This window comes from Mandrillus leucophaeus, unplaced genomic scaffold (assembly GCF_000951045.1).
Source record: "Mandrillus leucophaeus isolate KB7577 unplaced genomic scaffold, Mleu.le_1.0 Scaffold415, whole genome shotgun sequence".
NCBI lineage: Eukaryota > Metazoa > Chordata > Mammalia > Primates > Cercopithecidae > Mandrillus > Mandrillus leucophaeus.
This window is the reverse complement of record NW_012104421.1, coordinates 1,368,510-1,383,390: the sequence shown is the minus strand read 5'-3', so window position 1 is coordinate 1,383,390 and position 14,881 is coordinate 1,368,510. Positions and strand designations below refer to the sequence as shown.

Here is a 14,881-nt window from a genome sequence, read left to right as displayed (position 1 = left end):
TTTTTAGTAGAGACGGGGTTTCACTGTGTTAGCCAGGATGGTCTCGATCTCCTGACCTCGTGATCCGCCCGCCTCGGCCTCCCAAAGTAGAGTGGCTATTATTAAAAAGTCAAAAAACAACAGATGCTGGCAAGGTTGTAGAGAAAATGAAATGCTTATGCACTGTTGCTGGGAGTGTAAATTAGTTCAACCATTGTGGAAGACAGTGTGGCAATTCCTCAAAGACCTAAAGACAGAAATATCATTTAACCCAGCAATCCCATTATTGGGTGTCCCAAAGGAATATAAATCATTCTATTATAAAGACACATGCACACATATGTTCACTGCAGCACAATTCACAATGACTAAGACATGAAATCAACCTAAATGTCCATCAATGATAGACTGGATAAAGAAAATGTGGTACATATACACCATGGAATACTGTGCAGCCATAAGAAAGAATGAGATCGTGTCCTTTGCAAGGACATGGATACAGATGGAGACTATTATCCTTAGCAAACTAATGCAGGAACAGAAAACCACGTACCTCATGTTCTCACTTATTAAGTGGGAGCCAAATGAGAGCACAGGGACACATAGAGAGGAACAAACCACACACTGGGGCCTTTCAGAGAGTGGAGGGTGGGATCAGGGAGAGGATCAGGAAAAATAACTAATGGGTACTAGGCTTTATACCTGGGTGATGAAATAATCTGCATAACAAGCCCCCATGACACAGTTTACCTGTGTAACAAACCTGCACATGCACTCCTGAACTTAAAAGGTAAAAAAAAAAAACAAAGAGAAATATCAAAAAACTATCAAAGGACTTGAATAGGCAATTCATAAATGAACATAAATGATAAACATAATAAAAACAAAATTATATATGCATTTATACCATTTTTCATATTGTATTTTATACTATTGTATATTTACCAATTAAAATAGTAAATGTAAAAACTCTTGGTCATATGTAGTCTTGGCAACATTTTGGGGAAATGGGAACTCTCATACAGTGCTGGTGGGCATATAAAATCGGTAAAACTTTGTTGGAGGGCAATTTGACAACATACAACAAAAATCTAAAATATTCAATGCTTTTGATACAACAATTTCACTTCTAGGAATTGATCCTAAGTAAATAGGGGTGCACACAAGGACTTAGAAATAAAAATATTTATATCTATTTTGATATAATAGCAAAATATTGTAAAGAACCTAAAACATTAGAGAATGTGTTGAATAAGATATAGTACCTCCTACCAATGCAGCCATTAAAAATGAAATTGTAGAAGACTATTTGGAGACATGGAAAGCTGTTACATACCATTAAGTGAAAAAAGTTACTATCAATATATAGAGTATATTTCATTTTAGGCAAAAGATATGTATAATATGTATATTAATGTCTATGAAGAAGGTATTTGAATGAATTATCTCTGAGTTAGGTAATTGTAGATAATTTTCATTGTCTTCCTTCTGCTTCTCTCTAATTCATTGTTCTAAAATGAAGATGTATTACTCTCATAATAAAAACTCCAATAAAAGTTACTTTTCAAAAAATATCAATGCTAATGCCCTATAAATGATACTGTGAGAAATATTAGTTTTAGGTCTTAGTGGCCAAAAAAAATATTTAGCAGAAGTCTGCAAAAAGGTTTTGGTGCTGCAGGGAGGCCTGAAATGCTGCTGCTCTATAATTGGAGCCCTGTGGGGTACTGCTTGGGTCTGGACCACCAAAAAGCGATGGCATGACCACCAGCCTTGCCCTCCAGAGCAATCGGCACAGTTTTGGCCTCCCTGCAAAAAGAATAGTTGCAAACAAGGATAAAAAAATTAGCACCTGTTTTGCCTAGGACAATGGGTCCAGTTAGGTTGCGTCCACTCGGCATGGCCGAGCCTCTACTGGGCATTTCTATGTCTAAGCCATATGGTCAAGAGTGTGAGAGCAACAAGCACTTGCTAGTCTCAAGTTTTCATTTTTATAGTTATGGAAAAGTGAGGCCCAGGTGGGCCTGTGCATGTGTTGCTGAGGCAACATTCCTTTTGGAGAGTTGTAGCAGTGGCTTGAGGTGAAATTAATGCCAGGGTGTTTGATAACTAAAATAGCCAGTTCTGGAATAGTCTCACCTAGTGAGGATCTCAACACTCCAGACTTAATGAAGAAGAATGAGCTCTGATACATGGCTTAAAAAACTCCAACTCTCCCTTCTACCCTTACTGCTGGGAAACATGAAAATCAGGGTCTATGAGTTACTGTTCCTGTGCCACAGAACCATGAAGATCTGTAAGACTGTTACAGCCAGCTGACCTCATACATAGAGGAAACATGCAGTGGTATCTCACCACTCACTGGCTACAATAGGGCAGGTGAATGGCTTTCATCCTGTATATATCAACTACCACCAGGCTTGGTAAGAACGTTAAAATGAATTCCAAGGCAGTGCCTGGGCTGAGTGAAAAAGAATGTCATGATTGATTAGGGATGTCTTGGCTGTGGGAGGAGTGATTAACAGTATCTTTGCCATGTATTTCCACCTTGGTCTAGAATATCTGTTATCCTCAAAATAGGGCTTTTTTAAAATTACATTTCTCCCACTATCGATGATTCCTACAGAATATTAGATTAATTCTTCTCATACATTACTTTTAGTATGTCATTCTCCTTTTTAAAAACCCCCTAAAGATTTGTTCCCATTCCCCATGTAGTACATCTACTTCCTTCATTTTATATTCAAGGCCTCCACAATTTGATGTTAATTTCTCAGCAACCCTACACAAAACCTTCTCTCCAGTCCCTCTGGCTTATTTCTCATACCCAGAGCACACACTGTGGTCTGAATGGGCCACCCTATAGGAGTCAGGGATGAGAGCCTGTCCAGATGGAAGCAACTGGACTAACAGAGCAGGATGAGGGGGAAGTTCAGGATGGATGGAGGGCATTAGGATTGTTGGGGTGAGGGTCTGAGCCAAATCTGAATGGACAAACTGTGGCTGAGGCTTGTTCATTTTTATGGCCTAGTTTTGATCTTAGTTTAGCTGCCTGTCATCAGTCGTAAAGCAGTGGTGTTTTACAGCTGTTTCTGAACAGACACCTGATACATATCTCGCACATTTTTCATCTTGGGGCTCATAGAATCTTCCTCACCTTGAGTGCGTATTTCTCTTCCTTTCTGCCTATTTGAATCCCACCTATTCTGCAGTGCTCAGCTCCAAATCATCATAATGAGGCTCTGTCTGTGTCAACCTACTTCTCAGAGTCCTGATACTTGACAGCATTGTCTCATTTATCTCCACAATTCCACGTGAATCTCCTAGTCCTATAGTGCTGGCATGACACTGACATTCACCATTCAATTCCATTTGGTTCAGGCAGTTACATTCAGGGACTTTATGAATACTGACTCACTGTCTCATTCAAATGGAGCAGTCTGGATGTGGACTGGGATTTTAAGGTGTCTCTTAACTGCTGGATTTAAATACCAGGCTAAGGTAACAAAGCACCATCAACTAGCAATGGATTGTGGCAACATAAAGTACAATAAATTCTTATTGCCCATGGCTAAAATAAAACAAAATGTTATTCCAAAAGAAGGGAGAATGAAAGTAAAGCTATCATGTAAAAATATGAACAGGTTAACTTTTCCAGCATGCTAAATGGCACCTGAGTGATCCAAAAGAGCTATTGAAGTTGAAAAGAGACAATTGCTGCACACCCTGCTTGTGACCGGGCTGTGATGAACAGTTATGAGAGCTTCTCACAGTGATGAGTCTAAAATAAAGAAGTTCACAATCGTATTTCATTTGGAATAAGTTTACTATTTGTAAGCCAGAGGCAATATGCAATTTTGAAACTTCTGTTAATTCTGATCAACATGATACAGAAAAGCTCAGTGCCAAACTTGTATAAATCATGGGCAACAGAATAGGGCTACTTGTTACTTTCCCTGTCTTATTTTTACTCAAGTCAAAAATAGAGAAATCAGATTTTTCCATATGCTGATAAGCTATGAAGATTCTTTGCGAGTTTCAGATGAAAACGAAAATTGAAGGTCATCTTTCTGTGCTCTCATCCTAAAGGTAACAGGCCCCTGTGGCCATGTTGATAAGTCATCACAGTATGACTGGGAACTCACTGGCCTCCTGTTCCTTGCTAGATAAAAGAATATAGAAGCTTTACATTTTGAGCCACAGGAATAATTCTAGCTATTATTGTCAACATTTGGGATCACATAGAGTTAGTATGAAGATTTTCACCACTTTGTAGGCCTTGGCTCTTTGTTTTATTTTAAAGAGGAGTTTTAGATCTTAGTTTCACAGCACAAGAGAAAGGTACAGAAACTTCTCATATATTCCCTGTCTCTGCACGTGTATGGGTCTGTTTTTCCTCACTCAGGCCTTTTGAAGGCAGAAGAATTCTTCTCTTCCACCTTGTCCCTCTCCAGAGGTCATGTGTGAAGCTTTTTCTGGCATCTCCATGATTCTGGTGTGGGGGCCCAGGACTTGAATGCCCTCGTACAACTCCTTGCTATCAGAGGGCACTACCCATGTGGGAAATAACTTGGTGAAGGTTTCCAACACTAGATGACAGGGAGGTTGTACTTGGTGAAATTAATTCAGCACTTGCCTTAAGGAGTCTATCTGGGTTGGCTTTAGGCTATATCTACGGAAAGCTGGTCTAAATAGTATAGTCTTCCTTTTGGAGGGTGCTGATATTTGACTTCCTCCTCGAAAGCTGATTATTGCTCTAGTTTAGGTGGGAGGGGATAATGGAGGAGTACTGGGGAATGGTTAGCAAGAGGAGAGGAGATATAGGAGCTGTTCTTTACTGCTGTAGTTCTCTCAAAGTTTCAAGAGATGGCATCAACCCAAGAGGATTCAGAAAGGAGCCATACTGGAATCTAGACAAGCCATAGAGTCCAGACTAACAACTGCATTCACCTCATATGGAAAGTCAGCCAAGTTTCCACTGGTGAGTCTGGATTCTGTAGGCAATTTAGTGATTTCCTGTTGGCCACCCCCCACTGCTGCCTCCCTCCCACCTGCAAGCAGTCACCCATCCATAAATCCTGTCCAGTCCTGGATTTCTGCCCAATGTTTCCAAGGGTTAGACTCACCAAGGAGAACAGAATTCCCAGGATCCAGGACCAGCTGTGTTCCCAGAGGAGACGTCAGCACTGAAGGAAGGTTCGGTCCAGTGGCTGCGAGCAAGGCCCTGATGTCTTCCAACTGTGTGGGGACTTGAGGGGGATCTGTGAGAAGGCAGAGGGTGGATCAGGCAGGTTAAAGCACAAGGCTGTGTCAAGGGAAGAGGAAGAGGTGGGTATGCATGTATGTGCACATGTGTGCGTGTATGTAAGATAGACATTACTGTTGTTGCCTTTTAACATCATTTTTCCTATAGAGGAATCCCTATCAAGGTGAGTCTGAATTTCAAACTTAATACAGGTATTTGATGCCTGAAATAATAAGGTCAGTAAGAAGAAGCAGGCATACAAAGTTCAGGGGTTTCTCACTTTAGACTACTGGGTACCTATACATTTGTAGATAAGTTAAACTATATCATAAAGACACTTTTTTTAAAAAGCAAATTTTAGCATTTACTATGCCAAGTTCTGTGCTAAATATATTTCAGTCCATTTTTCATTTAGCCCTAGTAACAGTCTTTAGAGTGAGGCACTTTGTTATTGTCTGCACAGATAAAGAAACACCACAGGAATTTCTTATTTAAAAGGACCTTTTTCTATGAAGCAAAAGATGAAGTTGTGAAGTCGGTAAGTTAATTTGCTTTGTGGTTTAGATTTTAATGCCTAAGCAGGACCTAGATAAAGCAGAGGGGAGAATGTTGCTATGCTATGCTTCAACACTCAGAATCGTACAAGGAATCAGCGCTGAGGTCATCAGAGGTCCCAGTTAATCAATGCTAAAAGTGACTAAAACGGGAAATATATACTGGCTTATCATTTCTGCTGGACATATAAAGAGGCAAGCACCCGCTGAACTTAGCGGTGGGATGATGCCAGATTCTCTTGGAAAAGCAGCAGATCCCTTTGCCCCTCTTCCTGCATCTCCTGAAGAACTGCAGTTTACACTCCCAACGCCAGCTCCCACCTTTTTCTCCAGAGCGCTTGTTGGAATGGAAGCAGCAGCCCAGGAGTACTGCTCTTGAAATGGATGGTCATTTCAACAGCATTCTGCAAGGGCCCTACTACGTGCCTGGCACCTTGTAAGGCACTTGTTAGGGCTGGTGAATTAATAAGACATGATGGTGCCTGAGTCTACTTGAAAAACATACCTTCAGTCTTTCTGCCTTTGACTGACAAAGACCATTCTATAGAAAAAACAATGAACTTGAGATTACATATCTCTCTCTCTCTATATATATAGATATATATATAGATAGATAGATATATAAAATATAGCTTAAAAAGAATCCTTTTCATATGGCATAGAGAAAAACGTCATGCCTGGGTTCAGGAACCCTCAGTTTGAGCCATGGCTGTGTCATTCAATAATTAGATCATTTAAATCCTCAGAGCCTTGTTTTCTCATCTACAAAATGAGGTTCCTTTCCAAGATCTCTGTCTACTCTGGAATACCATGATTTTAGGAACTGATGGTGGAAGTTTACTCAAAGTATCCTTCTCTCCTCCTCAATATTTTTTCTTGAAACTCATGAAACCTTTGCTTATTTAGTAAGAGCAAAAAGTGGGGGCTACTTTCCATCCTCAAAACAATCAGCTCTTTTTGGACCAAATGTTGGCCCCTCCTAATGTCCCGACAGCTTTGACAGTAATTTTCCTCTCCAGTGCATGTCCATTTGCTCTTCCCAGGAAAACTGTAAATTCTCCAGGGGTAGAGGCCACCACTTATATTTCTCCTAAAACTTTACCAGTGCCCAGGTGACATGGAACTTAATGTCAGCAACATTAAATGGCAACACTTAATGAATAACTGTCCAATGGACTATTTGGATACATGGATGAAAGTCTGCCTTACTACACTTCAAGTCCTCATGGTACAGGTTAAGTCACAGAACTTGGGGTGAAATCTCAGCTTCATCCACAAAATTCCCCCTTTAAAAATTAAGCTACATTTTTGGGGATTAAAAGAGACATTGCTTTGATGTTCATAAAGTACCTATTAAAAGCTAACAAACTTTCATTAATAAACCAATAACTGTGATCAAGAAAAGCCTTAAACTTAAGAGTCTTGACAGTGATTTTTTTTTCCCCATGAAGTATGATGAAATGGGGAAGATGTTTTGCTCTTCAAACACCATATTCACTGTTATACTGTATTACAGTTGGAATGCAGTAAGCACCTGCCTACAGAACATGCACACTTCATTGGCAAAGTCACAGTAGCAGCCTTACATCTTAGACTTTCATCTCTGTTAGCAGAGGCAACAAGGAAGGATTATTAGGGAGAAAAATCTTACTGGTAAGCACCATAACTCAGTGTGGGGCAATATTCCCTGGGCTCTGGGCTCCAGACTAGCAGCTCAGTTGGATGAAACCCAGTGCAAAACAAATGACATCTTTCTCTGAGCCAATTTTCTGTGGCTTCCTAAGATGGCTGGAGGTTTATGCAGCCACCAGTGAGATGAAAACCCGTTTGGGCCTCTCTGAAATCTGAGTGGGCAGGGTCTACAAGGACCTATGGGTTGGTATATCTTCAACTCTGGGTGTGAAAACAGAAGTGTAAAGTTTAAATATTTTTCCCTGAGGAAGTTTGTAATGTATGTGTATGCATATATGTGTGGCATGAATTATTATTTCTTTCATCTTTCCTTTTTTTCCTTAGAATGACAGCTTTCTGTAGGTGAGAAAGCACATAATTAGAGCCTAAGTGCTTTAATAATTGCTCTGTTTTTTGAGAAAGCCAAAAATAAGTTTTTCATTTTTTAAAAAATTTTATCTCCCTAGCACCCAGACTCAGTGGGGAAAAACAGCAGGGTATCCCTAGTCCAGGAGGCAAAAATGGTTATAGCTTGCAACATGGCTGAGTCCAGAACTGGGCAATAATCAGATTGTGGATGGTGTCCCAGCAATTGTTATTTTTAACACCCATTTTATACCAGGAGCCATGCCAGACTCTTTAATCAGGGGTTCTTATGTTTAGGGGTGCATGTGGAGACTTTAGGTAGACCAGACCATAAGCTTCTGGAATTATATGAAACATTTTACATGTATGAATTTTTCTCGAAGGAGGAATCCATAGTTTTTATCTGATTCTCAAAGAAGTCCTTAATGCAGGAAGAGTTAAGGATAATTGTTTTAATTCAGTTATCTCTGTTTGAGATACCTGTTCTCCCCTTGCAGTCCTCGTGTCTGGAGTCTCCACATAGAGACCAGTATCTAAGGCTTAGCAGAGTGAGGTAACTTGCCCAGTGCCAGACAGTTAGTAAATGGTAGAGCCAGGGTTCAAGCTTTTGTTTGGGCTCAAAGTCTGTGTTCTATCAAAAGGCCCTACATTGGGAAGAAACCAAGGGATACCGATTTTACCTTTTATGTCCTTAATTGGATTAGGGCACAAAGGAGGTAGAGGGTGGGTTCGATAGTCTCCCCCAACAGGGTGCAGCAGAGGCAACTAGCTTTGAAGTGTTTACCTAGGATCAGCAGCTGGGTGCTCTCAGTCAGCTCTCCATGAAGATTGGCCGCCCTGCAGGAGTACAGGCCCTGATCCGAGGACGACACGTTCATGAGCAGCAAGGAGCCTTCGTGCAGATGGTGGGGGGAGCCCAGTTTGCTTTTATTCCTGAACCAAGTGACTTCAGCTTCAGGCACTCCTAGAAAGAAGGAAAAAAAAAACAAAACAAACAAACTCATCAGTCAAACACATTCAGATGAGCCCAGAGGCATTTATAGCATTTATAGCTTCTTGAATCCCTCTTCCCTGGGGCTGCTCTACAGCGGCATCTTCTACCATGCTTTAGCCAAACTAAATAATGCCCAGAGCCTGGGAGGATGAGGACATAGACTTCAGGCTGACCAAAGAATCAGAATAAATGCTGATACAAGATAAAAATATCAGTTGTCTCCGTAACTTTTGCCTTTTAAACCTACAGTGATGAAGCAGGAAGAGGGAGGCCAGGAAACAGACAACTGGCGGGGGGGGGGGCTTGCCAAGGTGGAAGGAGAGTACCCAAATTCTTTGGAGAAAACGTATTTGAAAAACATGAGAACCAAACGTATACACCAGTGAAAATGAAACTACATGAAACGAACATAATGTTGAGTAAGAGATGCCAGACACAAGAGAACATACTGTATAATTTCCTTTCTGTAAGTAAAAAACCAAAACCCGGTAACATTAATCTATGCTGTTAGTCAGTCAATGGAATGAACGGGGAGGGGTTGTGACTGAGAAACGGGACAAGGGGCTTGGCCACTGGCGATGCTCTGTGTCTTGACCTGAGGCTGGTCTGGTGGGGAGTGTTCACTTGGTACCTTTATGATACGTGTACTTTTCTGTATAGATATATTTTAATAAAAAGTGAAAAGCTATACGACGTTAAAATATATGTATGAACTAGATGAATGGAAGCTGCTAGATTGTTACTGGAGTTCACACTCTATGTAGAAAACATGCTTGTATTTTTGGAAGCCTACATATCTTCTCAGAGCAAGAGAACATGAAATGGTAGTATCGGTAGAACCACAGGAAAAGGACAAAAGGAAAGTGCTCAACTCTTTCCACAATCCAAATTTATTTTCTGTGAGAGAGATGGGGACATCATCTGCTGACTTGGGATGAGTTCTGTCTTTGGAAGCCAGGCTCTGTGCTCTGAGGGAACCTGTGAATTCCTCAGGAAGTTTCCTTGTGGTTGACATGGTGGAAAACAGGCCCTGGGGGTTTAGGATGAGCCTTCCTACATGCTGTTTTAGGAGGATGCTATAGGAGGCCAGGCTCTGAGTGTGTTGAGAGACTGAAAGTGTGTGGCACAGATTCACAGGTCTCTAGGGAGCGGAAAGCACACCTCAGCCTGCTGACCCAGCTCACACAGTTTACTTATAGAACTTACTGGCATGTATCCAGGGCATGCTTAAAGTGTAAAGTCCTGGCGGGGCACGGTGGCTCACGCCTGTAATCCCAGCACTTTGGGAGACTGAGGCAGATGGATCACAAGATCAGGAATTTGAGACCAGCCTGACCAACATGGTGAAACCCCGTCTCTACTAAAAATACAAAAATTAGCTGGCCGTGGTGGTGGGCAACTGTAATCCCAGCTACACAGGAGGCTGAGGCAGGAGAATCACTTGAACTTGGGAGGCAGAGGTTGCAGTGAGCCAAGATCACATCACTGCACTCCAGCCTGGAGGACAGAACAAGACTCTGTCTCAGGGGGAAAAAAAAAAAAAAAGAAGTATCAAGTCCTGGGAAATGGGGGTCAAAGCCAGAAATGGCCAAGGAGCCAGACCTTAGTCTAGTGATCTAGTGTTTTCCCTGAGCTGGGGCTGGTTTTTGCCTTTGGAGTAAGGGCAGTTTGCCCTTAATGGCTAGCCTTCTGTTGAGGATGCAGAGTCTTCAAAGAGTTGCCTGTGTATCTGTTACATGTCCTTGAAATTGGCTAGAGAAAGAGAGGCAGGGCTACAAAAGCAGGTGGAGACTTGGATACCACAGCCTTGTCACATCAGAGAGAGGCACACATGAATCTGGCTCTAGCAGTAGGATACTTGATGCTCAAGTGCATAAGAGGGGCCAGGTTGGCATCATCTCTAAAGATACCTGGAGAAAAGACACAGGTGAGGGGTGAAACAGCTGATTTTTCATTACAGCACCACTAGGGAGAGCAAGAGCATCATGATGCCTGTCCATGCCAGCTTGGACTTTGGGCCCTGAGCTTAATTTTTTCCCATTAAAAAAAAAAAAAAGATCCACAGCATTCAGGAGAAAGCCTCAGAAGTAAGTTAAAGAAAAGCACTTTTAGTTATTTTTCTCCTGAAAGAACAAGGAAAAATGAGGTCCTGCAAACAATTTTATTTCATTTATTTATTTATTTATTTATTTATTATTATTATTATTATTATTATTATACATTAAGTTCTAGGGTACATGTGCATAACGTGCAGGTTTGTTACATATGTATACTTGTGCCATGTTGGCGTGCTGCACCCATCAACCCGTCAGCACCCATCAACTCGTCATTTACATCAGGTATAACTCCCAATGCCATCCCTCCCCCCTTATTTTATTTTTTTTATTGAAATAGAGTCTTGCTCTGTCACCTAGGCTGGAGTACAGTGGCATGATTTTGGCTCACTGCGGCCTCCGCCTCCTGAGTTCCAGTGATTCTCCTGCCTCAGCCTCTGGAGTTAGCTGGAATTACAGGTGTGCACCATCACGCCTGGCTAATTTTTATATTTTTAGTGGAGACATGGTTTTGCCATGTTGGCCAGGCTGGTCTCGAACTCCTGACCTCAGATGATCCACCTGCCTTGGCCTCCAAAAGTGTTGGGATTACAGGCACAAGCCACCATGCCAGCCCTGCAAACCATTTTCTACCAATATTCATCCTCTTTCCCTCCATTGCTCCATGCAGCACTTACTGCCTGCATCTTCCTTTGAGGAGGGCTGTGGGCAGCAAACACAGAGACTCAGGGGGAGAGAATATGAGAGTGAGAGTGACAGAGGGGAGGAGGGAGGGTGGAACAGAGGCAGAAGCGAGAGAACCCAGGGATGGAGAGAGACCTGGGAGCTATTTCTCACTCCCCCAGGAATTGCTTGCAAGCTTCTTCCATTCCCTTTATGTTTGTCTGTCTCATGCCGCTCTAAAATTGTGCTTGTTTGAGAGGACAGGACTGGATATAAACCAAAAGGGCGGAATTCCTCTAGTGACAGTAGGGGGCTTCATGGGAGAAGTGGAAATGTTCAGAATAGCAGGGTGGAGGAAGAAAGCTCCAGTTTCTGTAAACCTGGAACTGTGGACGTGACAGTAGTCCCAAGGGAAGAGAAATTAAGTGGGAATCATTCTTCAGTCTACTGGCAACCTCTCACAGATTCATTCACGCACAGATCTGCATTATGAGTTTGTCGATGTAGGTACTGTTGCTGGTGCCACATTTTGAGGATTTCCTGCCTGGAATTGTGGGCCTTAGGCAGAGAATGATATTACAAAGACACCTTGGAGTGACAGCCAGTCCTTCCATAACTGGCTCTGACATTACACATGTAGAATGAGGAAAGAGAAAACAATAATTGAGGTGTTATAAAGTTTTCTTCTTCTTTTTCTCTCAAGAGATGACAATGATGCTTTAGAAAACTTCACCAGCCCTTGAATGTTCCACAGAGTCCCTTGAAAAGGTAGTGATACATATGCTTAATACTGACGTTCAGAATACCTCAACATTGGAGTGTACTGAGCCATGCAAACGTATCCTGAGTGTATTAAAGGGAGAAATAACATTGACTGAACATTTGCTGTAAGCCAAACATTTTATAAACACAATCACTTATTTTTCACAATGATCCTGTGAAGCAGGTACTATTTAGTAACTCCATTTTATGAGAAAAAGGGCCTCATAGAGATTAAGAAATCTGCCTAAGGTCACATTTGTTTGGATGCCTGAACGATTACATGGGTGCAGAGTTCCTGTTCCCCCGAATTCCCTACCCTACTGCCAATCAGTAACCCACCAGTGCCAGGGTAGGGATTCCAACTGAGATACCTTTAGTGCCAACAGTCCCCATTTTAACAAGTGTACACCGCCTGTCATTATACTAGCCTGACTCTTGAGAGAAAATCTGAACTGCTGCTTTACTATTTCTGAACTGTCAAATGCTTAATTCCTTTCTACTTTCAGAATTAATGTTTCTGCTGTGTTTGTAAAACCAAGCTGTTGTCAGGAGAGAGGTTCCAGAATCCATGTGTTCTGGCTTTGTTAGCTCTTTCTTGTTGAGAAGCTTGGTCAGGTTGTGGGAGATGATCTTTTCTAGCCTGCTGTGGTGTGACAGCAAATGCCACAAAAAGAAACACCTGAAAATGACAGAAAATGTGCTCTACCACAGAACAAAATCCAAGAGCTATGTTGTTGTGGACCAGCTACTTGGATAGGCTCCACATGCTAACCTCCCTGGTATTATTTGGATCTTAAACTCGGGGAGGAAAAGAACCCATGTTTACATTTTCCCCTGTGGTATATCTTTTCAACAGCACCATGCTCTCCCTGCTGCTTGAAAGGATCAGTAAAAGAACTTAGACATAATGGGTGGTAACTTGATATGATTACAAGGTTCAGTGCCTTTGATGTCCACGGAGCTGCCAGGTAGGGTGATGCTATAATATTCTTTTTAAAAAAAATCCCAGACAGGGTATTCTTGTTAATTGGATCTCTTACTATATTTGGAAGGCTGCCTGCACCACGGCGGTGTGTCAGCGTCTCAAGGTGGGGTGTCCACTCAAAGGTACACCTTTACATGGGAAATTCTAGAAGCTTCCTAGGAGGTGTGGAGGTAGAGTGGCTTAGGGAAAGAAAAGAGAAAGGATACAGTAACTCAACTGTCAGCCTTGTCAGTTATTCTAAAGAACCATGGCAGTCTGGAAAGAAGGTTTCCAGCCCTCCACTTTTCTCCATACTGACTGTGGCAGACAATGACAGCTGTTCACAAAACCAGTTTCCCTCTTTTTCCTGAGTACCCAGTGAGTCTACCTTCCCCAGCATCCTTTGTAGTTGCGCGTGGCCATGTGACTAAAGGCATGTGAAAAGTCTTAATGTGTGCTCCTTCCAGGTGTCACCCTTAAAAACCTTCTCAACCATCCCCCATATTCTGTTTTCCCCTCTCCTGGTTGATAGGATAGAGGTAACCCCTAGGGAGGCCTTGGAAGGCATGTGTTTCAGATGACAGAGCAACCAGCATCCTGTGACCCCGAATGACACTGTGGGGACAGATCCTCTCCAGATGACCAGTTGTACTCTTTGGGCACTTAGCTAAGCAAAAATAAAACTTCTATTGTGTTTGAGTCATTATACATTTGGGCATCTACTTGATACCAGAGTCTAATCTATCCTAATACACCACCCATCACTGACTCTTGAACTATCTGTGCATCCCTAGTCCTGCTGATTTTATCTCCTAAGTAAGTCCTTCAAATGCTTCCTTTGTTTTTAGGAGAAAAACCTAAACTGTACCATAATCTATGAGAACATGTAAGATCTAGCCCCTGCCTACCCATACCTCCTCAGCCTCATATGCTACTTTCTTCTTTGCTCTTGATATTATAGCCACACCACCAGCCAGGTTTTAATTCTTTAAATGCAGCATGCTCTTTCTACCTCAGGCCCTTTGCACATTCTGTTCCTATTTACTGAAACACTGCTTCTTCCCCTGATCCTTTATCGCCGACTCAGTTTCCTGACCTCTTCAGAGAAGGAATAGAGAACAAGCATAGGAGTAATACAGTCAATTAGGTCATTTTTCAAGAAAAAACCTATCATACTCATTGCCTAATGCTGTTGATGCTTCAGGACTGGGAAGAATGTGTGAGGCTGTACTTTATAAGCTGAAAGCACATGTATGCAAAAAGTTGTTTAATGAAAAATTGCTAACAATTCAAACATGTGAGTCAGTCTAGGTAAATTACATAATATTCTTAACATAGGCTATTATATAGCCATTAAAATTATGCTTATGATACAGACAAATGTTTATTACTGAGAGGAAATAAAGCAGGATAAAAGGGAATGATTAAGGAAATATAATAAAATGTCAGCTGTGGTTGAGTTTGGAGAGAACGACTTTGAACCAGCTGTTTTCTTTCCTTTTTGGCCTCCTGAATTTTTCTGTGTTTTCTAAAATTTCTTTAGTACTTTAATATTTTATAATAAGAAAACAACTGTATCTGAATATCACATTGTATTATCATTACATATTTCATAACTTTTCTCCTTCC

General features: G+C 41.6%; 1 protein-coding gene across 1 annotated transcript in view; it reads right to left on the bottom strand.

The window, feature by feature from the left end:
* Positions 1–14,881, bottom strand: part of ADAMTSL1 (ADAMTS-like 1) — a 433,939-nt gene that overhangs the window by 58,964 nt on the left and 360,094 nt on the right. The window contains exons 22-23 of the mRNA XM_011992650.1: positions 8,600–8,779; positions 5,106–5,240 (exon numbers count right to left, since the gene is read on the bottom strand). Of these exons, the coding sequence (XP_011848040.1) occupies positions 5,106–5,240; positions 8,600–8,779 (315 nt within the window). The remainder of the gene's footprint in view (positions 1–5,105; positions 5,241–8,599; positions 8,780–14,881) is intronic.